The 23,314-nt window shown below is 43.0% G+C and overlaps 2 protein-coding genes across 3 annotated transcripts; one reads left to right on the forward strand and one right to left on the reverse strand.

The window, feature by feature from the left end:
• Positions 1-395: 395 nt before the first annotated feature.
• On the reverse strand, positions 396-4,272 carry LOC110987306 (cytochrome c oxidase subunit FA4-like). Its single transcript, XM_022249919.2, has 4 exons — positions 4,112-4,272; positions 2,740-2,828; positions 2,191-2,251; positions 396-1,882 (listed from the first exon to the last, which is right to left on the reverse strand). The coding sequence occupies exons 1-4, from the start codon at positions 4,154-4,156 to the stop codon at positions 1,823-1,825; spliced, it is 255 nt and encodes an 84-aa protein (XP_022105611.1). The 5' UTR covers positions 4,157-4,272; the 3' UTR covers positions 396-1,822.
• A 490-nt stretch (positions 4,273-4,762) lies between these two features.
• On the forward strand, positions 4,763-23,219 carry phf14 (PHD finger protein 14). Of its 2 annotated transcripts, none has more exons than XM_022249890.2 (20): positions 4,763-4,924; positions 6,367-6,489; positions 7,558-7,763; positions 8,465-8,535; positions 8,987-9,042; positions 9,675-9,784; positions 9,951-10,006; positions 10,385-10,496; positions 10,664-10,758; positions 11,391-11,433; positions 11,611-11,841; positions 12,382-12,559; positions 13,050-13,156; positions 13,981-14,168; positions 14,603-14,734; positions 15,252-15,408; positions 17,112-17,216; positions 17,409-17,524; positions 19,242-19,359; positions 20,396-23,219. In XM_022249890.2, the coding sequence occupies exons 1-20, from the start codon at positions 4,852-4,854 to the stop codon at positions 20,939-20,941; spliced, it is 2,823 nt and encodes a 940-aa protein (XP_022105582.2). In that variant the 5' UTR covers positions 4,763-4,851; the 3' UTR covers positions 20,942-23,219. The 2 variants fall into 2 exon arrangements, with proteins under 2 accessions (XP_022105582.2, XP_022105583.2); XM_022249891.2 differs by having other exon boundaries at positions 4,763-4,863.
• The last annotated feature ends 95 nt before the right edge of the window (positions 23,220-23,314 follow it).

Consider the following 23,314-nt stretch of genomic DNA (forward strand, 5'->3'; position numbering starts at 1 on the left):
AAGTGCACATGTAAACATGTTTTAGGTCTATTGGTGCCCCAGTAATGTAGTAAGCCCTATGGATCCAACTGCACAGGTTGATATACAGATAACCGAGGCGCAGAACTTTAAGCAGTTGTGGCACTGAAGGTAAATATCAGTGCTGTAGTGTAGACGACTTTAGGCCTTCACAGGACTACACAGGACCAACACAAGACCTCCAGTCTAAATTCAAGTCACAAGCTATTCAAATGAACTGCAACACAAGCATTCCTTTGTCACTGTTCACACAAAACTCATGAATGGTCTTGTGCATGGCTCTGTGATGGTCTCGACTATGACACTGGTAAATATCATCCGCTGAATTCAATATTCAGTTGACACCGAGAAAAGATCTGCAAACATACAAATACATGTACAACTAAAATGACTGGCTCTTCAAATTTATTTCAACATCAGTCTGTGTCAAAGTCTACGGTACACTCTGCACTAAGTTCAAGAACTTGGGTCATTAACATGCATGCAGGAGTTATGATTTGATGGTCATAGAAGGGTCAGGTTGTTCATTTGTTCTGGAGAGAAAAATCCCTTTCAAAAAAAGTGTGTAGTTCTGCTTTGATATCCAATGTAAGCTTGTGCGTTAAATTACACTGTTTAATTTGACCCTGTGGGGGAAGGACTCAGGTACATGGAATCCACGTATTTGTGCAATTTTCTGAAATACTGAGAACAATTTTCTGCAGCATATTATAAAAATACTTCCGCGGGAAAACTGGGTGAAGCGAATACTGTTGAGAGGAAGACTGCATAATCTTCACAGAAGGACTTCAGCCCTGTAGAGAAATGTTTGTGCGCTCGGATTAAAAAAACAACAACTTTGAAATAAAAAATAAACCTAAAATACTTCATATGGAAATTGTAACATCTGTGTCTATCACTTTTCTGTCACAGGTAATGTGTTTTGTCAGCATATCTTTGTGGGTGAAATTTAAACTGGATATGCTTCTAAGAAAGTTGACTAATACTAATCTTTTGTGGAGTGATTTCCACATTTTGATGCTTTTGAAATATCCATCCTAACACCTTGTCAGATTCAAAGAACAATCCATATTGCTTTGTAAATAGCACAGATCATTACGAGCAGAGAAATACTCTCAGAACACATTCTACAGTGGGTTGCAGATTGTGCATGCTGTATCAGAAGGTTTGAGGAAGTACATGCATTAGGAGACATCTTGCTTCCATCTAAACCCCAACACTTGCAATAAATGCTGATAAAGTGTTCTTTCTCCTTTAAAAAGCCTATCATCGGGCCTCTGTCAACTGGATTAAGTCAAAGTGATCAGGGCCTAATTTGACAGAGCTGCTAAGCAGAAGCTAGCCAATTTATGTGAAGAGCAAACATCAGCTGGGAACCCGTCACAGGAAATACTGTATACAGAATGCATGACATTTTGGCTGGTCACCAGCATCACCACCTTTCGCTACGCAAATCTTTGCCCAGCACAATATGCACTTCGCAGCTCTGTGAACTTTGGCCCTGAGGTTAAATATTGGAGGATGTGGGGGCATTATACCAATTAACTTCATTGTATTTTGATGATGTTCTTGTACAATGTCTAATTGTAAAACTTTACAGCACAAAACTGAAAATCAAAACCAAAATTAAACTTCTCTAACACAAACCATTCTTAAGAGCTCATTATTATTAGTCAAACAAATTATTTCTTTGTACAAATCCTTAAATTTTTTTTTCACGGCATCTGCCATCTCCCGTTGGCAGGCTCATCGAAATATTGCTCTTTCATATCGTTGAGTCGCGAGGGGTGGGTGGCCAGATGTCTTAGAGTTCAGGTCGGTTTGACTTCAGCTTGGCAAAGTCTATACCTCCTGGGGCATAGAACTGAAGGAAAAATAATACAAAGCTATTACAAGTATATTCAAACTGTCAAGGTTCACTTTTACAAAAAGCATGGGTGAGTCTGTGAAAAGGTTACAACAGCTTGATGGTATGTTTATTCTATACTTGATTACATGCGTACATTAACAGGTCGGCAACATGCGACATCTGTTATAAACAGCCATGAGAACAACAAAAGTGTCAGTCATTTAACCCGAAACTCATCGGCAGTACGTTGGTGATGTAAGTACTGATAATGTTGGTGAACAGTAAAAACCCCAGAACTTGTGTTTTCATTGTTCTGTTTTTACCTTTATGTTCTCATTTGGCTTGATCCTTGTCCAAGGGTATGGGTTATTCTTCTTGTCCCACCTATAAGTAGAAATATTCCAGTTTTATGGCTGATTATTTCTGAGTGATGTAGGAAAACAAGAACAAACTTGCCAATACACTTATGGTACAGTCTTACAATGTCAGGGCAAACTGGATGACACTTTATACGGGTACAACTTTTTTTATTACATGTACATCCGATTTTATGTCCCAAAAATGTCAACCTATACAAAAATCTGTGCAAATAAAAGTTTCTGGCACACTCTTTTTTTTTTAAGACTATGTGAAGCTTCTTGGGAGATACGGTACATGTATATCAGGCTTTGGCATATATTTCATTGGTAACAGTTATAGGTTGTTACATGCATGCGTTGCTGGATGTACATGTACATGTACCTGTCACACAACCTGTCATTTCTACATTGAGTTATATATTCTCACGGTGGAGTGTTCCTGTAGCAATCCCGGATAACAGTTTCATTGTCCTGTAACCAAGTCACATTACAGTAGTACGCTGATACACTTACGTCGCATCGGGGTTCTTCAGAGCAAGTCGGGCGAGATAGTAAGCGGCAAACACAGATCCAGCTCCCACTGAGATGAACAGTGGAATCAACTGCAATGAATGAGACAAGGCTGGTGAACACACGGAAGGCATGCTTTGCAGATCTCCATGGAAAGTATGTTTGACCTAGTGTGCACACACAGTGCACAGCGTGATAATTTCATGGTCAGGAGTTTCTGAAGTACATGTAAATGTATATGTACAGACAGATTTGTTTTAAAGAGACTTCTTGTCAGATGCATGTAGTGCTCCGGTGTGCTTGCATCAGGAGATGCCTTCTAGAAAAGGGAGAAGAATAACTTGTTGGACCACGACAATTTCTGAGTATCACAAATATCAATAAGTTTAGAAATAGAAAGACGTGTCTGTTAATAGTAGATATTAGTGAGGAAGAGTTCACCACGTAGTGGCAATCAACCAGTTTGATCCATCTCTTGTGCATACAGGAGTGGGAGCAAACTGACAGCTTTCAGGGCATCTACCATTGTGCACATAAATACATGTACATGTAGGTGGCTAAGCGAGCTGTCTTTGTTGATTTCTTGTTAATTTAAGGATCCGACATTGTGCTTGGAAATGAGTAAATTGGCCAGAAAGGAATATGTTTATGGTTAAGAGATAAGCAGGTTTTTCTTTTTACGTTAACTAAAATAAATCGACCTCTTCCTGCAACAACCTGCTTGGCAAAGCGGTGTAAACTGAGGAGTTGAAAATCAAGAAGTGAAAGAGGTTCAAACCCCAGCCTAGAAGAGCCTTGTGAAAAAGAGGTGGTGATGTCAAGGAAAGAGAGATAGACTGGCAACTGAAGAAGAAAAGAAGAGAGGAGATTGAGAAAGAGGTAGAAGCAAAGACACCCTCTTTTGTATCCAAAAGCCACACCCTCTTTTTTTGGTTTTAAGTTCTCCTGACACAGTTGTCCTATCAGTCAAAACCGGTCAAATTTCCCATATGTGTCCGTGTACTAGGAGAAATCAAGTGGAAGCAATTTTTGACTGTTTTTTTACGGTTACAGCAAAAGGACAAATGAAGGAGGCTTAATTTACAGTTTCCTATGGTCATGTATAACTCAGTGTCGTTTGTGGAATTCCTCTCTCTCGACCACTTTTTGAAGAAGCTTGCAAAAGTCATAACACACTCGAGCACGGTCAGGCAAAGTGGGGATGAGGCGAAGTGGGAATGGGGCAAAGTGGTACGGTTAGAGGCGACGTGAAAATGGGGCGAAGTGACTAGCCTAGGCCCTAACATGCCTAGCTGCCTAGAGCATTTATTTTAGTAAAAATGTCTCTAAATTTTGAAAGATCAAAGAACTATTAAACATAACAGTTAACACTTACTGAATAGTGACTTCGTAGTGACTTCATTGTTAATCCCTGCATCATGGTTGCGACTTTTGCTTAGGCGTCTAAACAAGACGAAATCAATGACCGACAAACCTTCACAAAAATTGTACTCAAACTCAAGGCCTAAATGGCGATGTCATGCCCAACTAAAGCATAGACCCAATTACAATTGGGACGGTCGCAACTGCGCTACTCAATTGGGCTGGCTCGAAAATTTCTCAACAGGCTCCAACAAGTTTTTGCGGCTCGCAGCCAACAGAATTCACCTAAAGTGTGGCATTTCACCCGTAGCGAAACAAGAAAACGAAATGACGTTGGCGCGCATTCTTTGGCATGGCCAACAAGTATCGGGTTGACCGAACTGTAGCAATCGTCCGAACTATAGTTGGGACAGACACCATAGTTGGTGCCCAACAGAGGATATTACCCTTTAGGTTCATTTAAATTAATCAAGAAATTTTTAAAAGTTAGCCGTACACGGTGCTGATTAAAATGATAGCAGTTTTACAACTTTGAAAAATTCTTTAATCGAAATTAAATTACACAATATTGTGAATTCATGTGAAAATATTTAAAATTTCCGGAATTTTGCGCCAGGGTTGTTCAAACTACACGTTATACTCACGAGGATATACCCACTAGGAAAGTAAAAAAGTATAGGGGGCCTCTGGCTAGGTTTCTGGCTTGGCTGAGTTTTACTTGACCAGATATTTCTCTTTTCTGGAAGATTGATTATGGCCGAAGAGGTAAAAAATGAACAAAAAGGAGGAGGTGGGGAGGACGTTGACTTTTTGTATGAAGCAATGTGTAAGTTCCTTGTACAGACGGGCCATCGGGCTGTTGGTTTAGGATGCATGAATGATCAAAATTTTTTAATACGATGGCAGTAGAGGGCGCACTTCTTTTTCAATTAATGCATGCATGAACCTTTTTTGTTTTAAAAAAATGGGCTCATTTTATACATTTTCTTGTTGTCAGTGCAGCCATTTGTGAGTTGATGAGTGGGTTTGGGAAAATAGTGAAAAATACTGAAATGGAGTTTTTTGTGGCTTACTGCCACACTGGTTTCCCATGACTTACCCCCAGAACTAAGGGGTCCTATGAAGCCCGCTCCTACGAACTGTTTGGTTTGTTGTCCGCTGCATTCCCACAAATGTAGGAGCATGGCAAACAACGAACCACACAGTTTTGGGGTACAACGGCGTAACATCACTTACGCCACATTTTATTGCGTACGTTGCGCAACAAATAAAGAGAAATTTCATGAAACTTATGCACTGCGTAAGTCTGCACCCCCCAATTAATATTGCATAACTTATCATTTTAGGTGGCGTAAGTTGTACCGAACAAAGCGAAAATGAATGATTTGACAAGGTTCGGTCAGGGCTCATCATTGCTGAACTTAACCAAGCTTATATGAAAAATGAAAACTTTGATTTAGAAGGTAATAAACATTTGTTTGGATGTGAGAGAACTTCCACATATTTTGTCTGTTTCCAATGAAAAAATACACAAACTTCTACAAAATGGTAGCCGAAGGTAATTCCACAACTGTCTGATGACTGCTGTAATATTGCTAAGAAACAGCCATCATAAAATATGTTAAATCGTCCTCGTCCAAGAAATTTAACATAATTAAACCACTGTGCAGCTAAGCGACTTTTTGTGAAATCTAACCTAAGTATACTGCACAGCTACATGTACGTTAGTAATGTGTGAGATTTGAATACTTTGGGCCATTCTCTTTCACCATCTGAAAAGAGAAGTCTATATCCTCACAAAATGGTTTTCAATTAATCAAACAAAAATGTAACCAAATACTCAATATATTGATTGGTTGGCCAATTGAGTAACAGTATAATATTTGCAGCTTTCAATTGAAAATTACTTACAGGGGTGTAGTAAGCAGATGCTGAGAATATCAGTAAATTTCTCTCTTTGCTAGTAAGGGAACATGTTTAGTAATGTTCTGTAGTGAAAGCAGACATTTAAACAGTCTGTCCATGAAAATTAAAATATAGAACATCCAGGTATACGTATCTGCAAGTGAGAGAATTTTACAAAGGCTTTTTTTCCTGTGGCAAGTCTTCATAATTTGTCAAACAAAAGAATGCTTCAAAATTTTCATTTCCCATCTACACGTGTGCATCACGGGTTCAGCGACGTCTATTGTCATTGCTATTTCAGTGTCTGTAAACCTTTTAAGGCCCAGAGCCAAATTCATTTTAGTGTTCCTCTTGAATGTGCAGATAAGCGAGATCCTAAGAAGCGTCGCGTCAAGCCTGTTGAGCGCCACCTGATACAGCTAGATTTTGGTCTCAGCGACAGTGAGAATGACAGCGACTTTGAAATTAACGAACACGAAGACCCAGGTAAGCAGAACCAGTGATTATCATGCATAAGCTGACAAACTGCAACCCCACTCAGCCCTTGGGCTGCTTACCTTTAAACCATAATGCCCTCGTCTCCTTCAAAGACCAATGGGCGTCTTTAGAGGGGTTTTGCACATGTCATGCATGTAGGAGCACTGTGGATGCAGCTTGTAAGGATGACTTTATTCCATCATGCAAACTGCACATGGCACCTGGATGGCTTTCATAGGTTTCATCCATCAAGCCTTGGATTTCATGGACTGTGATGGACAATGGAACATTTGAGTAGATTCCAAATACCTGAGTTATTGCAAATCTGCCAACAAATTCCAATGTGGTTCCTTTTATGACCTATGTGCACCTGGTCTTAGGCAAGACACTTTACCCCTGCTTACATGTACGTCTCTCCATGCAGGAGTAGTTACAAATGGATACCTGTGGGGGCAGATGTAGTTGTATTTGATTTAGGAAATAAATATGTGCATGCTCATTCTTAAATGTGCATTTAAGACCGACCAAGCATAAATTTATTCCCATTCATAAATACGTTTTTAGTTAGAGAGTCAAGAGAAGTCACTATATGATGCATTTCCAACGATTTTGTTCCAGAATTTTACTTTCATTTTCCCAAACACCCCCGTCCATTTTATTGAACATTCCTTATGCAAATTGCCCAATCAGCTCAGCATGGCAAGCCACATGCACACAGACTATTACCCAATTAGAATCGATTAAACTGTCTCATATCCAGGCGCCAGCGTGTGATTTAAGCAGCGGGCATTATCGCTTCTCAGCAGGCATTATCAAATGTCAATACATGGTCAAGTTGCACGATGTTGAATAGGGAAACTGTCTGAGGTATTTATGAATAGCCATTTGCACCTAGAAAAATGGCAGCGTCAAGCTGTACACCATCAAGCTGGAACTGAGGTTGTTTAGGAACGTGTATAGGACCCAGCTGGTTGATTGCATTTTGCTTCAACTCCAGAACCGCTAGCCAAAGAGATGACATGGACTTGTTGCCTGAAATAAAGACATTATTGTTCATTTCAACATGTGCGGTTGTAGATTCAGCAGGATCTGCCGCCGAGATGGAGGAGGACGGGAGCACGGAAGGAGACCGAGAATTCGACGACGAAGACAACGAAGATGACGACGAGGAGGGGGAGGAAGATTCCGGCCAGGGGATGTCCGACTCGGACAGCGGGAAGAAGCTCAGCATCGGGGAGCTCATCTCCAAGGCCAGGGTGAGCAGCATGAAAGGCATGGACAAGGTGAGATCCTATGTGGGGCCTGAGAATTCTACCATGGCTTTGTCTGTATGTCATCACATCATTGTGACAGCATCTGCCGGTGCAACCAGCATTGTACCTAGTTGTACATGTAGCTCTAAATCAAGATCAGATGCGTGCAGCACCGCAGTCACTCCATCAGGAGACCCTTATGTTTTTATTTTGAAAACTTTCTTGTGATTTTTTTGTAACGCTTAAAGTGATAATTCACATTATGGGCTACCCTTTTTCTGCTACAGCCTCCAAAAACTCCATCCTTTGTAGGTATCGTGATTGGCCTATTATGTAGCATGAAATCTGTATAGATGATAAAGGCTAGGCATGTGACTCACTTGACTTGAGACTGGGTGTCTTGTGGTTGGTTGAGAGAAGGCTATTCCACTTTTGTCAAGGCTTGGCAATTCTCAACTTCTTGGGTCATTGACTAGCATTTGCAGAAGTTCTTGTACAGAATGCATTATTTACATAAAAATGAAAGGGAAGTGACAACCTTGACTTTAATCCTTTAAAAGCTTAAGACTTTTGAAAATCACATGCTGTTCCAGCACATTTAACGAAGGAAACTTATTTCATAACTTTGTGCTCAAAATTATACTTGGGCACAGTTGCCAAAATGTGTGTTAGGAATAGAGAATATGCAATAATGTAAATGTATGTCACTCCTGTTGGTGTGTTTCCCTTAGACTGGTTCCGGTGAAAAGCCATCAGCAAAACTCAAGATGCTAATATGTGCAGTATGCTTAGGAGAAGTCAGGTAAGCACCTGTCTGTTCAGGATACTGTGAACTACAGTACAGAGACTTGGCATCTGGATTTTACAGGTGACACGTTTCGTGTGGAAGTGGGTAGGCCTTCACTGCTGTGAGTGGACAATTTCTTTTGTTGGGAAATTTTTGACCGTGCCATGGGGACAAAATTTTGTCCGCATAACTTATCTGTCCCCACATCCACATCTATATGTCAACATGTGTAGTCCCCACAATGACAAAACAAGTATGGGTGAGCGTTCATGTGGAATAGAGTGGGTATGATCTGACCAAATTGAGATTTCTTTATTTGGAAAGACTGGGAGAAGTCTCTTGGAGGCACTGTAGTGAATTAAGAATTCTTGAAGTGGAAAGTGCCACAATGTTTATCAATTTAGATCTTTACATTCCATATATTGATACAAACAAGCAGATCAGCATTTTTTTTTTTCACTGACAGCATCGACAGCGATGAGATAGTGGAATGCGACAGCTGTGGAATTGGTGTCCATGAAGGTAAGGCTGTGGTGTGTGTGGCTGGAATGGTATTCTCGCAAATAATCGTGGATGAGAGATTACCTACAGTGTAGTTGGATGTTCTTGGAGGATGTACTAGTACGTGTGAATAGCCCCCACCCCACAAATTAAAAAAAAACAGAAAGGAAAAAAACTGAGGAATTATGGATGATTCATTTCTGCAAAGTGTACATTACTGGGTAAGCACTGGAGGTGTTCCTTTAGAAGATTCAGCAAAGTTATTACCGACCACACAAAGTGCTTTTTGCGATTGCTACGAGGAAGCAAACTGTTCTTTTGACTGAATGATTAACTATGAGATCCGTAGAAGTCGTGTGCAATGCTAGTTGTCTGATTATGAAACTTTGTGGGGTACTGCACCTTTCAGGGTTCTTTGTACCTCGGAATATTGTCCGAGCTTTCCCAGCACGCTAGACATCTGCTTTAGCACCAGTAAGTTGGAGGTTTGAGGTTCAAGTCCCATCCAAGCCCCAAGTCCCATCATTTTCTAACAAGTTCTTAAAGAGAAGCATGTATACAGTTCCTACCGTGAATGATATCACACTGATGCAGAAATCCCCTGTCTGTGATGTCATGGTCTAACTGTTCTTTGTTTTGTGCTGGTACTCCAGGTTGCTATGGTGAAATCCTATCAGACGGTGATTCTACCAGCAGCATTCAGACAGCAAGCTCCACTGAGCCCTGGTTCTGTGACACCTGCAAAGCTGGCATTTCCGACCCTGTATGTCATGCCAACTTAATGAAGCATCCTGTTTACAGTGAAATTTTAATTTCAGTTAGCTACCTGGAGACAAGTCTAAGGCTGACCTCATTTGTTTGGTAATGTAACTGAATTAACTTTGTACATGGTGTGGTCAGTTGTTCAACTTGCTCTCTTTTCTCCTCAGACCTGTGAGCTGTGCCCAAACTCTGGAGGAATCTTCAAAGAGACCGATGCCGGAAGGTTAGTAGCTCAGGGCTTTTGAACGTTGGTGGAACCAGCGCCTCCCAACACAGAAAAGTTTTTCTCATGTTGAATGTAACTGTAAGAACTGTCATCGGCTCAGAAAAAGTAAGCAGTTTGAAATTTGAAGGCATAAGGAGAGGAAAGAAAGCCAACTGGAAGAACTTTGAGCTGTACGAAGCCCATGATTCGGCCCAGAAATGTCCATGTTACCTTTATTTGGGGTCAGCTGTACTTACGATTATGGAGTTACTGCAGACAAGCAATGACCATCTGCCATGCAAAACTAAAATCAGTTTTACAAATTATTTGAGAATCCCTGAATGAAAATTCTTTTGTCCATTATTTTAATCCGTTTCACAAATGTCTTGGTCCTAGGTGGGTTCACGTGGTGTGCGCGCTGTACGTTCCGGGAGTTGCGTTTGCTGACGTAGAGAAACTACGCTGGGTCACTCTGTCCGAGATGCCGACAGGGAAATGGGGTGTCAGGGTAAGCTCGTTGTAGCCCTTTATGCCTTTGAGTTATACTAGCCTGGGTTATCTTTGGCTGTGTGGATGTTGTGCTATAGGGTCCCGAGCCCATCTGTGTTTTGAAAATGAATAGTTAACAGTCTGAGAGACAGTCTTTGAAATACTTGTTACTTTTTTTATTGGCAGACGTGCGTTTATTGTGAGGATGAACGCTTCAGCCGTACTGGCATCTGCATTTCCTGTGATGCCGGCATGTGCCGGAACTACTTTCACGTCACATGGTTAGTGATGGACTCTGTCTCCGTCTGGCCCTCTCAGCAGTAACAATGCAAAAACTGTTGGGGTAAATGGGGAAAAATTGCTCGGGTACATTGTTATCTTCTGAGGACACACAATGGGTTTGTGCACATTCAGCTGAAAGTGGAAAAATGGTAATATGCGAGGAAACACCTGATTGGTTGGTTGTGTATTTAGCTGAAAGGGTAGTTTCATGTGAGGGCAGATAATTGTTTGTGCCATTCAGCTGAAAGTGGAAAATGGGATATACACGGGAAAATACAATGGGCATGTGCAGTCAACCAAAAGTGGTTACATGTGATGCACATGTGATATGTTTGTACCAGTGCATGGTGCTTGGAAGTAGGCCATGACGTAGTTAGTACACGAAGTCAAAGATCTTGTAAACATGTCCAGTAATGAAATTTATATGCTTGTTGCATTGAATACATTAATTGCCCCTCAGTTACTCACAAGACTTGCCTTTCTGAATTTGTGTCAAACTTCCCAAAGAGCACACTTGATACATGAAAAGCTGACAGATTTTGTTGAAATATAATAAATCAATCGCGTATATTGCAGTTCAAGGGAGATGTTACTTTTTTCATGTTTTCCAATGTTTGTCTCTCTCTTGCAGTGGTCAGCGTGAAGGAATCTTGTCAGAAGCGTCTCCAGAAGAAGTAAATTAAAAATTGTTTATTACAAAGAGTTGTGGAAGGACCCTTAAAAAGAGTTGTATAGCTCAAATAAAAAGGGGTATTTCTTCCTTTCCATAAATATGTGTAAAATGAGTCTGTATTGAATGATTTATGCAGGCATCTTGATCTGGCATGTTGTCATATAATGTATCTCCTCAGGACATTGCCGACCCGTTCTATGCCTACTGCAAACTGCACGTGGAGAAGTCCAGCATGCGCCACCGCCGGCAGAACTACCTAGCCATGCAGTCGCAGCTCAAGATCTTCCAAGAGCGCAAGCCAGATGACCCCATCGCCCAGGAGCGCATCACTGAGAAGCTGAAGCGCTGGCAGGAGAAGTACAAGGAGTCCCGGGTCAAGAAGCCCAGTCCCTGGGTCCCGACGGAGAAGGTTGGTGGGGGGATAGGCAGTAACACTCCCCCGGACAGTTGCAAGGAACTCTCAGTGAAAGGCCTGCACTTTGGAAAAAACCAATGACGCGTTATTTGTTCTTCAACTTTCCATAAGCATCAAGCTTCAAATGAAGTTTTAGTAGCTGGGCTCTTAAACCTTGTCCTATAAAATCTTCCAACTTCCTCTCAGCGGATTTGGAAATATCTGAGAAGGGTGAGAGTCATCATGCACTTATCAACCCTACCTCTCTAGGCCTTTTTGGTTTGTGAGCTCTAACCTCCAACAGTGCAGTAAGTGAGAGAGATGGCCCTTAGTGTAAACATCCCTTCTGATTCCTGTAGTCAAATGCTTGGCAAGCCCTTCAGTGGTATTTTTCAACAGCCCTAACATCAATTACAGTACTAACAATGGGTGAACAGTAATGAATTAATTAGTAAAAACCTTGTGGGTCACATTGAAACCGGAGTACTCAGGATTATTTTGGAAGCTTTGAGCTCTTGTGATTACTCAATGTTAACACCGTCCATCTCATCCCAGGTCCCTCGTCTGCTGACCACCAGCCCCTCGGCCACCCGTCACTTGATGAAGAAGGCCGAACTCCTAGGAATCAACACGGAGTCCCCACACCAAGCCCAGGTCAAGGAGATCAGCGAGGTGCGCAGAAAGTGGCACATACCGCCAGCGTTCACCAGCGAGTTCGTCAACTACTATCTCGGTCAGTGGTTTATGGCTTTGCTGTGACTTAGCAAACTGTGGACTGAATAGACACCCTAACTTCCCCAGTGCTTCGGTATCTTGCTTTGCCCTTGAAAATCCAGCGAAAGGTGTGGCACTACTAAGACTTTGTTGGCCTTGTCCGTCTGAGTCTCCCCCTCCTCTGCTCTAAATGCTCTGTCCTTCATGAATATCGCCACTATCACAATTGCTCTTATTGATTTGTCGTCATTTTGGTCACTTGCAGATTACCTTGGGCATGTTTGGATGTGAGCTACATATATGGTTAGATCCCTGTTCACTTGTGTTATAACAGTGGTGCCCTACGTAACGATAAACGAAATCAGCAATTGTTATCCAGGAGTACAACTACGCCTCAGGGTCTGGTTCCAGATTTTTAACCAGTCTGACCATCGATCGTTCAGGCAACGTGAATAAAACTGTGGTTAACTATAGTTATTGTTTCGACTAGCCCGTGTTTTGTCTTGCAGACCGCGATGTGCGGATGTCCAATCTGAAGAACAGACTGGCTGAATCTATGAGAGTCAATGAGCGTCTGCAGGGGGAACAGGTGACACTGAGAGGTCTCTATGACAAGGTAGAAAGTTTCAGAAATACTCGGCCAAAATATAGTCTAAGAGAATCTCAAGACAGATCACTCAAATCTTTATTGATGATTAACGCTTACATGAAAACTGGCATATTCATGTCCTCGTCTCCCCCAGATATCAAAAACAACTCAGCCTATTTGTTAATAAAAACCATAAAAAAGGATCAATAAATTGATCGGACATATACCTCCAAATGTTTGGGCCTTGACAGGCATTTGCTTGAGGTAGATATCTGACCTTTAACCTCTAAAAACATACACAACATGATCCGGTTGAGCATTTTGCAAGGACTACAACCTAACCAAGTGGCACTGGCGAATATTTCAACCTGATGTGGCTGTCCATACGTAGTCGCAGCTAAAACAGGTTAAAAGGTCAAGTGTGCCACAACTCACTCCCACCTGATGTCTAGATACACTAATTCCTGGTCTGTTTTGTAATGTACACAAAGCCTGAGAAGTCTGTCCAGGCAGACTGTGTATTGAACATGAACTTGGCTGCTGTGCACGACCTATTGTGATAGCAAATATCGCCTTGTAGGCGTGTTGTAGAGTGTTACAAAAATATGAGGTTGTTTGAGTAAATCTTGTACTGTTACTGTTCAAATGACTCTTGTGAATTTGTGCTGTGTGCCTGTGCTTGAGAAGTTAGCCGTTATATCTCAACTTTTTCAAAAGTCAAACTTTGTGGCCAAAAATAATACCATCGGCAAGTGGTCAAACAACTTACCTCATGAGTGGAATTCTCGGCGTTGGTTTCTAATTTCCCTCTGTAAAGTAAACATCAATAAACAATGCCTCCCCTCCGTCAGCTTACAAGTGAGGTGGAGTCCCTCCGCATCAGCACCGCCAAGCAAAGGATGGAGGGTCAGTCGCTATGGAAGATGTTGGTCGGCATGGGTCTCAAGAAACAACCCATGCCCGAAGCCATCAAGAGCCCGTGGGCTAAGAAGATCCCACCCAAGAAAGAAGGGCCCAAATCGCCCGCCGTCATTCACTCGTAAGAGATGCATTATCTTCATTTTTCTTTTTATTAATCTTCTGCTTAGCGTGCCCTTTGTCAGCTAAAAGCAAGGACTCCTTGAAAGATCCAATTATTTCCTAGCTTGTACAACCCTGAAGAAATTGGCGGGGGGAGGAAGGAATGGATTTGGTTTCTTAGGGAGGAGAAAGTGTCCAGAGAAAGTCATTGGAACAAGGCAAGGATTGAAAACCTGATGCACATGTTTGCCCTGGCTGGCTGGGATGTGAACACGAGTCACTGAATTGGAACATAAGGGATGTATCCAAGTACCAACTTTTCCTCACGTAACTTGCTGTAACTTTTGGTCACGTTTTCTTTGGGTGTAAATTACCATCACTGTATTGAAAATGATGACATATGGGAAAAAAGTCAAGGTGAATTCATGCTGAAAATTTCTCTTCATCCCATAGTTGTGGTATATGCAAACAGTCCACAGACCAGCACCAACTGGCCCTCTGTGATACCTGCAAGAAGCACTACCATCTGGGCTGTCTGGACCCACCACTGAGCCGAATGCCTAAGAAGACTGCCTTCAGCGGATGGTAAGAGCTGGTTGTAGATTGGTGGCGGGGTGGGGATGAGGAGATATACTCAACCTTAGACCAGTGTCAGGCAGGGGCTCAACTTCAGACTTCACCCCTTGGCCCAGTTTCAGATTTAGCCCAATTTCTTGACATGGCCCAAGTTCAGACTTGGCCCAGTGTCAGTCTTTTCTCGATTCGCTCAAACCTTCAGGTTACTTCAGTGGCTGATAAAGTTTGGATTTTTTTTATCTATAATGCCAGGGCCAAATTCATTAAATTGCTAGGCCGAAAATACTGAAAGCAGCTGAAAACTGGTCACAGGATGTTTGCAGTGCAAATATCTTGTTAGCGGTAACCATTGTTTTATAAGTAAATGCTTTCTATACTTAGCAGTCCTGTGAAATTAGCTTCACATATAGAGTTGAGTTGTGTTTGAGTTCTAAGTTAAACTGGAATTTGGATTCCACAACAACATGCGTCATTTTAAAGCAAAGCACTTTCATAATCATCAGCGTTTTCCTCTTTCTCTCAACAGGCAGTGCTCTGAGTGCGTCTCGTCTTCCAGTGATACCTCCATGGCTGAGACTGTAGAAGGCGAGGAAGGGGATGAGGCAGGCAGGCGTAAGCGACGAGTCATCCGAGAACCCAATAAATTCACCCCTCCCGTGGACGGCAAAGGCGGTCAGAAGAAGGTAGGGAGAGACCTGTCCAGAAATTGGGTGGGGGGAGAGACCTGTCCAGGAACAGGTGTGAGAGAGGACAGAGACCTGCCCACGAACAGTTAGTGGGGAGACCTGTCCAGGAACAGGTGCGAGAGAGGAGAGAGACTGTCCAGGAACAGGTGGGAGAGGAAAGAGACCTGTCCAGGGACAGGTGCGAGAGAGGAAAGAGACCTGTCCAGGAACAGGTGTGAGAGAGGACAGAGACCTGCCCACGAACAGTTTGTGGGGAGACCTGTCCAGGAACAGGTGCGAGAGAGAGGAAAGAGACCTGTCCAGGAACAGTTAGTGGGGAGACCTGTCCAGGAACAGGTGCGAGAGAGGAAAGAGACCTGTCCAGGAACAGGTGCGAGAGAGGAAAGAGACCTGTCCAGGAACAGGTGCGAGAGAGGAAAGAGACCTGTCCAGGAACAGGTGCGAGAGAGGAAAGAGACCTGTCCAGGAACAGGTGCGAGAGAGGAAAGAGACCTGTCCAGGAACAGGTGCGAGAGAGGAAAGAGACCTGTCCAGGGACAGGTGGGAGAGAGGAAAGAGACCTGTCCAGGGACAGGTGGGAGAGAGGAAAGAGACCTGTCCAGGAACAGGTGGGAGAGAGGAAAGAGACCTGTCCAGGAACAGGTGCGAGAGAGGAAAGAGACCTGTCCAGGAACAGGTGCGAGAGAGGAAAGAGACCTGTCCAGGGACAGGTGCGAGAGAGAGGAAAGAGACCTGTCCAGGAACAGGTGCGAGAGAGAGGAAAGAGACCTGTCCAGGGACAGGTGGGAGAGAGGAAAGAGACCTGTCCAGGAACAGGTGCGAGAGAGGAAAGAGACCTGTCCAGGGACAGGTGGGAGAGAGGAAAGAGACCTGTCCAGGAACAGGTGGGAGAGAGAGGAAAGAGACCTGTCCAGGAACAGGTGCGAGAGAGGAGAGAGACTGTCCAGGAACAGGTGCGAGAGAGAGGAAAGAGACCTGTCCAGGAACAGGTGCGAGAGAGAGGAAAGAGACCTGTCCAGGGACAGGTGCGAGAGAGAGGAAAGAGACCTGTCCAGGAACAGGTGCGAGAGAGAGGAAAGAGACCTGTCCAGGGACAGGTGCGAGAGAGAGGAAAGAGACCTTTCCAGGGACAGGTGCGAGAGAGAGGAAAGAGACCTGTCCAGGGACAGGTGCGAGAGAGAGGAAAGAGACCTGTCCAGGGACAGGTGCGAGAGAGAGGAAAGAGATCTGTCCAGGAACAGGTGGGAGAGAGGAAAGAGACCTGTCCAGGAACAGATGTGAGAGAGGACAGAGACCTGTCCAGGAACAGGTGGTTGAGAATGGCCTGTCCAGCAAGTGTCAACAAAAGAGCCCCAATCTGAATTGCCTGATCCTTAATAGCTGTGCATGTCCCAGGGTTTTGTGTCTTGAGAATCCCCATGTTTGGAATGCAAGCTCTTGATTTGATGTAAAACTAATATTTCAAGTCCAGTTTCACAAGGTGGTTATTTTTTTATTGGACCAGTAAAAGTAGTTTAGAGATGGCATTTTTTTGTACTAAGTAATCTGCAAGGAGTTAGCAACTCTGATGCATTGCTGATGTAGTGTTATGCAAGAGAATTTCCCCCATTTCAGGATTGTAATGTTTGCCACTTTCATTGACCATTTTGGTGTTTTTTCCCCTTAAATGGAGCAATTTTTTTCTTTCCCAAAACCCTCAGGTGGCCTCCAGGGGGAAGCGGAAAGGCCGGAGGGGACTGAAACGGAAACTGAAAGTGACCAAGGAGGAGGGCGAAGAAGAATGTGGTACCTCAGTCAATGCTGAGGTGAGACCACTGGCCAAGAGACAGACAGAGCTATGGATTTCTGTGTTTTTGAATTGCCCGGATAGTGCATTATCTAGCCATGTTAACAGTGATGAGATAAGAGGATTAGGAGGATAAAATGATGAACAAAGCCCGCGTGTGTAAGTATCTTATTAGTCTCATACTAAATTGCACTGTTACTTGATTTGACAGAATGAGACGCCAAAAGCAAAACGCGAGCGGACGACCCAACGCAAGCTTCCAGTCAGAGAGGCAAAGGGGACTTGCGTCAAATGCAACAAAGAGGGCGACTGTAACAGCATTGTCAGGTGACTTCCGTACTCTTGCCTTAGTTCCATAATTCATCTGAAAACTCTAAGAAATACATCCTTGGCCCAATTTCAGAGAGCTGCTGAGAAGGGAATATTGGTTAACAGATTTTATTTGCTGAGGGAAAATCAGAAGAGAGCTGGTCACAACAAATGTAAAGTTGATACACTTTTGGCTGGTATCCTGTATTTTTTCTCAAGCAGACATTGTATATGCTTAGCACATTTTGCATACGTTGAACCACTCTACATTTTGACACAGGATTTTCTGCTGCTTTACCAGGCAAAATGAGAATGATGTGAGAGTGGACATGCTGAAATGGGAATGCTTATTAAATGAATCTGGTGACAGTGATAATGTTATCAATGGTCATTTGCAATGGCCCCTGCCGATAGTGGATAGCATGTGCACACACATGAAGGCAATACACTCAAACTTAAATTGGTTGTAGGTGCTCAGCGCGTCTCATACCAAATGTGCATATACTCCCAGCACACACATGAAGGCAATACACTCAAACTTAAATTGGTTGTAGGTGCTCAGCGCGTCTCATACCAAATGTGCATATACTCCCAGCACACACATGAAGGCAATACACTCAAACTTAAATTGGTTGTAGGTGCTCAGCGCGTCTCATACCAAATGTGCATATACTCCCAGCACACACATGAAGGCAATACACTCAAACTTAAATTGGTTGCAGGTGCTCAGCGCGTCTCATACCAAATATGCATATACTCCCAGCACACACATGAAGGCAATACACTCAAACTTAAATTGGTTGTAGGTGTTCAGCGCGTCTCACACCAAATGTGCATACATCTCTATGCGTGCTCAGCTGTTCCCATGAAAGGATTTTTTGCCATGTAAAAATATGCCATCTCTTGTTCCAACTTAACTTGGATATGGTTGCTGTCTAACTTTAAGTGTTCCCCATTTAGGAACACTGTAAGAACTTAAGGCCTTCTCACAAAAAGATCTTAACCACTTCGCACCAGGGAGCCCGGTTTTGGGTACCTTGGGTTTGTACACATAGCCTGGGTGCCCGAAATGGGACAAAAGAGCTGGGCCTTGTAACAAAAGACCGTACTCGGAACTAAAGACCGAGCTGCTTGGAATTGCCAACATTTTTTCAGTTGTCAATAGCCTAGGACATCCGTCGTTGTTTTGAACGATTATACCACTATTTGTGGCATTCAGCGCAAGCAGATTACCACCGAGAACAAAAGCACTCCAGTGATGAGAGATACAATACCCTTGCACACCAATCTGGCCTGTACTGAAAGCAGCGCACTGGGCTAGTTCGGGGAAAAAAAGAAACTAAAAGTAACACTACACAATCTGGGCTCTTTTTACAAGGTGGCAGGCCTGGTTGAAATACTCGGGCATCAATAGATGTCGCCTGTCAGACTAGAGTGGCCATTAGACAGTCATTCATGTGGGTGTAAACGTCCAGTAAATGAAGTAATGAATTTTTTAAATGGTTAATGTGAAACAGGAACAGTCCTGGTTTAGAAACACTGTGTTACATCAAGTGTGCAACATATAAATCTCCAAGTTCAAAGTTAAGATTTAAAGCTCAAATACTGCAGTTCCTCCCAAAGTCCCAGTTATTGCCGTGATTCACCATTTCCCTCTCAGGGCCCACATTTCCCTCCCACCGTGAGATAAGTTTGGACACATAAGCATCCTCCCTTTGCGTTGGTTTCTTCTCAGGTGTGACCAGTGTAGGAAGTGTTACCATCTGGGCTGCTTGGATCCACCCTGCAAGAAATACCCCAAGAAGTTTGGTTACATGTGGTACTGCACAGACTGCGATACTGGCTCGTCAACGGTAAGCCCGACTTCCAAGTAGATTTGCTCCCAAGGAGTTTTGCAATGGGGCTGGAAACAAACGTCTTTACAGGAATTGTTGTCAGCGACAGTGGCCTATTCGCTGTGTGATAATGACAGAAACGGACTCTAGCCACAAATGTTTCATCAGGTGTTTTCCAAAGCTCAGCTTTGTCTTCTTTCCAGGCTTCATCTGCGACATCCAAACTACCTGCAGGCCTACCATGTTCAATCTTCTTTGAGCCAACAGCATACAGTTAGATACTGTAATGGGACACCAGTACATAAATAATCACAAGGAAAATTGCCTTCCGGTTGCACGTTTTTATTTACAGAAAATGTTCCAACAGAAAGCTGGCATTACGTGCACATGCAGTCACAATCGACATCCCACGTTATACGTACATTACTTCCAGAAAAAAGTGAGGGTAAAAAAAAAAAGAAGCTGCATCATTGCACCACTTTTGGAGACAGGTCCTGACCAGAAATTGGAGACTTGGGGGGGGGGGCTCAGGGAGGGGGGAATCAGTCAAAGCTAAAGACAGAATTAGAATTTGTAAACTCTCTTTAGACACAGCATGATATGAGAGATTGGTGGTGGGAGATGAGACACTGGGTGCAACAGATCTGTAGAAAGGAGCGGGGTATTTTAAAATGTTGGTGAAGATATTTGACCATTATTGTGGAGGCTTAATAAGCACTGTCACAAATAGGACCATCAGTTCATCTTCATCATAGTGCCCCTAAACCACCTGCTGGAAATCATTGTCTACATATCCAAAGTACTGCATTGATGGCATTACTTTAGTTGACAACTTTGGGGGGTAATCTTTGAGTTTTCTTTGAAGTTGACTTGACCACCACATTTTGATAGGGAATGTCTCTATGTGTCCACTCACAACTTGTATTACTAAACATAATGACAAGAAACTGTGCCTCTGATGTTGGAGAGGAGTCATAACGACAGCCAAAGACCACCCCATCATAGGGTCGTCATGTGTTTGGAGGATAACAGTCACATTTTGGACTTTATCCAGGAGGAAGAATGTTTTGAGGATCACGAGGAGCAAGAGAAACCAGCCACACCCGATGATAAACAGCCAGCCACACCCGACAACAAGCAGGTGTCTACACCCAGCAGCAAACCTTCCAAAGGGAAAATGGCTACAGAGAAGTCGAGTCCCTCCAGCAAGAACAGTCCGGCAAGTGCCAGGGGCAGCCCAAATGGGGATAGCAAAACCAGCCTGGATGGGAACAAGGCCAGCGCGAGCCCGAGCACCAGTAGCCCAAGTGGGAACAAGCCCAGCCCAAATAGGAACAAAGCCAGGAAGGGCAGTGGGAGCCCCAGGGCGAGTAAAGCCAGCCCAAATGGCACAAGCCCAAATGGCAAAAAAAGAAGCCCAGGTGTGAATGACACTAGCCCAAGTGAGAATAAAGTTAGCCCAACCAGCAGTAAGGTGAGTCCAGGGAAGGGTAAGACCAGTCCAGGTGGAAGGCGGTCTAGTCCCGCGGGGAGCAAAGACATCCAGGCTGGTGACAGCAAAGGACCCACCGGCAACAAGCGAAGCCCTCCGAAGAAATGAAGACAACTGTTATTAGACAGTCACATCAAAACTGACGAATTCTTTTGTTAACGTGTTCCTTTCTGTTACTTTTGTGAACACCTTTCGTTTGTCAAGCATCTTAAATTTTTAATGGAAAAGAAAACTTGTTCACACCTTTTTTTTTCACATTTATTTCAAGAATGATGAGCAAAATGCCAGACTGGGTTCGAAATTTCATTCAAATACAACTCATTTTACGTATAAAATTCCATCTAATATTGAAATGATAGATTCAACATGAGTTTGTCCACTTCATTGATTTAAATACCACGAAAGTAAATTCATATGCATCAATTGCATGCAAAACAGACCTTGCCTATACAGATTATGTAAACTAAACTGCTTTGGGCAAATCACAGGGCCACACTCAAATTGTACATCATACAATTGGGATTTGAAGGTATCTGACTTCACCTATAAGAAGCCTAGGACTGAAAGTGGCAATTACAGACTAAAAAAAAACAGTGGAACGAAAATTACATTTTTCACAGTGCGCCACCTGCCAAATGTGCTTGCCAATCCAAGGTACTCTTTTGTGTTTAACTATGCGTAATTCTGTATTTTCAGAACTTCCTGACTGTTTTCTTTTCTTCAAAGCATTACTGACTGGAAAAACATGTTTCAAGGGGTGGTACCAGACAATGTGTAATTACTGTGTGAAGACAGGTGCAGACAGCTTAATCCTGCGAGTCTGTCAGTACAAGTTTATTTTCCATTATGAGCCCTGGATATCACATGGAACATATACATGTATGTATTCGGTTCGTAAGTGTGACGTCACTTCAGTTTAAACCATGCCTACTGCACATGCACTGCACATAGAGTTACATGCATTGATCGTCGTTAACATGGAACCGGAAGTTAACATGAACTTCAGCGATTGTCTGATGGGAGCCTGCAAATCGTGGCGCGTCCGTCTTTGTGACAAAGTCACTTACGAACCGAATAGAAATGCAACAGATGGGTCAGAGGTTACTTCACTGCTTGTAGGGCATCATGGGAAGGTGTGCCCAAAATGAGAATGCACCAATTTGAGTAACATGACTCGTACATTTGCTCCCCGTAGACCAACGATCCACAAAGATCTCCCCTTATGACCACAGTAACACTGTCTACAAGCACACGTTCTTGTGTGCCTACAGTGGGGCATGTCCAAGTAATTTTACAAATGCAGGGACATGTACTGAGTATGTGAGCACTGGATACATGGCACTAGGGGTGTATAGGTACCACCCAAGCCCGTCTGATTCACTGGTTAAGGGTTCTTTTCAACCAGCAGACAGTATTGAATGTATCGAGTCTCACATTAAGAACACTTGCTGAATCGCATAGCCAAGTAGAATTCACATACAGTGTTTCCATTGGAGACTACTCTTGTCAGCGAGCAAACGGTGAAGTCATCCTGCCCGCAGCTTTCCTGTAAAATACTGCATAACATACCTAACCATAACAAAACATAAGACTGGTGAACACTAAGTGTGGTTAACAGACTTCTATGTAAATATGTACTCTTAATAAGTGTTCGGAGTTGTGAGCAATAGACCTGTATTGAATTACTAGAGCGCTAACTTCTCATTCTCCGCTTGGAGAAAATTTAATGCCATCCTGGGCGCAGACATTTATTTTGAATCCATGTGCGTGCTTGTAGAACATTCCAAATCAGAGACAATGGATATCGAATTATGTGTGCTAAATGCAACGCGCATCAGGTACCGCTAAAATCCGATTTAAATAGTCACGGCAAAATTATCTGCAGCAAACACGCGCATGCTCATTTACTGCTTGTTCATTTGTTGTTGACGTATTGTTTTAGAATACAGACGCAGATATGCAAAAAGCCGTATAAAAGCCGTACAAAATGTTTCCCATAGAGCTATGTATAGCTCTGTGAGTTTTCCATAGGTTTGTGCACAAACATGGATGTGCCCAGCAGGCATCACTTTTGTACATGAGTCAGCGCTCTAGTTTTTAAATATAGCTCTATGGTCGTGAGGCACATACAGCTGTACTATTGTCGGCAAAAAAATTTGACATCTAGGTGGTGAAGGGCAGCAATATTGAAATCTAGCTCCATCCAGTGCTCTGATTTGTTTGCCTTAATGTGTCTCATATTGGCTTGCGGTTTACAACTTTAAGGCTGACTTGTGGAGAAATGTACGTCACCAAAAATACTGTTTTGTTTGTACATTGTCAACTGTGCTTTGGTGTTTAGTGGGGTCCTTGAGTACTTCAATAAATGCTTTCTCACTGAATAAAATGACATGCCTCATTTCCTATTTTTTTATAGAATGATGTTTTGATTTCTGTGTTGACCATCACCAAAGAAATTTTATTTGCACCTTACTTTATAAC

The sequence above is a fragment of the Acanthaster planci genome, linkage group LG08 (genome assembly GCF_054643075.1).
Source record: "Acanthaster planci isolate LZ-2023a linkage group LG08, COTS_SCS, whole genome shotgun sequence".
Classification (NCBI taxonomy): Eukaryota; Metazoa; Echinodermata; class Asteroidea; order Valvatida; family Acanthasteridae; genus Acanthaster; species Acanthaster planci.

What these genes read in the sequence shown, in the direction of transcription:
- LOC110987306 (XM_022249919.2), bottom strand. Translation starts at nt 4,156, where the DNA reads ATGATGCAGGGATTAACAATGAAGTCACTACGAAGTCACTATTCA. An exon ending in CACTACGAAGTCACTATTCA is followed by an intron (nt 2,829 to 4,111) that starts GTAAGTGTTAAC and finishes CATTCATTGCAG; the next exon opens with TTGATTCCACTGTTCATCTC. An exon ending in AGCCAAATGAGAACATAAAG is followed by an intron (nt 1,883 to 2,190) that starts GTAAAAACAGAA and finishes TTTTTCCTTCAG; the next exon opens with TTCTATGCCCCAGGAGGTAT.
- phf14 (XM_022249890.2), top strand. Translation starts at nt 4,852, where the DNA reads ATGGCCGAAGAGGTAAAAAATGAACAAAAAGGAGGAGGTGGGGAGGAC. An exon ending in CTTTTTGTATGAAGCAATGT is followed by an intron (nt 4,925 to 6,366) that starts GTAAGTTCCTTG and finishes TTGAATGTGCAG; the next exon opens with ATAAGCGAGATCCTAAGAAG. An exon ending in AACTACTTTCACGTCACATG is followed by an intron (nt 10,759 to 11,390) that starts GTTAGTGATGGA and finishes TCTCTCTTGCAG; the next exon opens with TGGTCAGCGTGAAGGAATCT.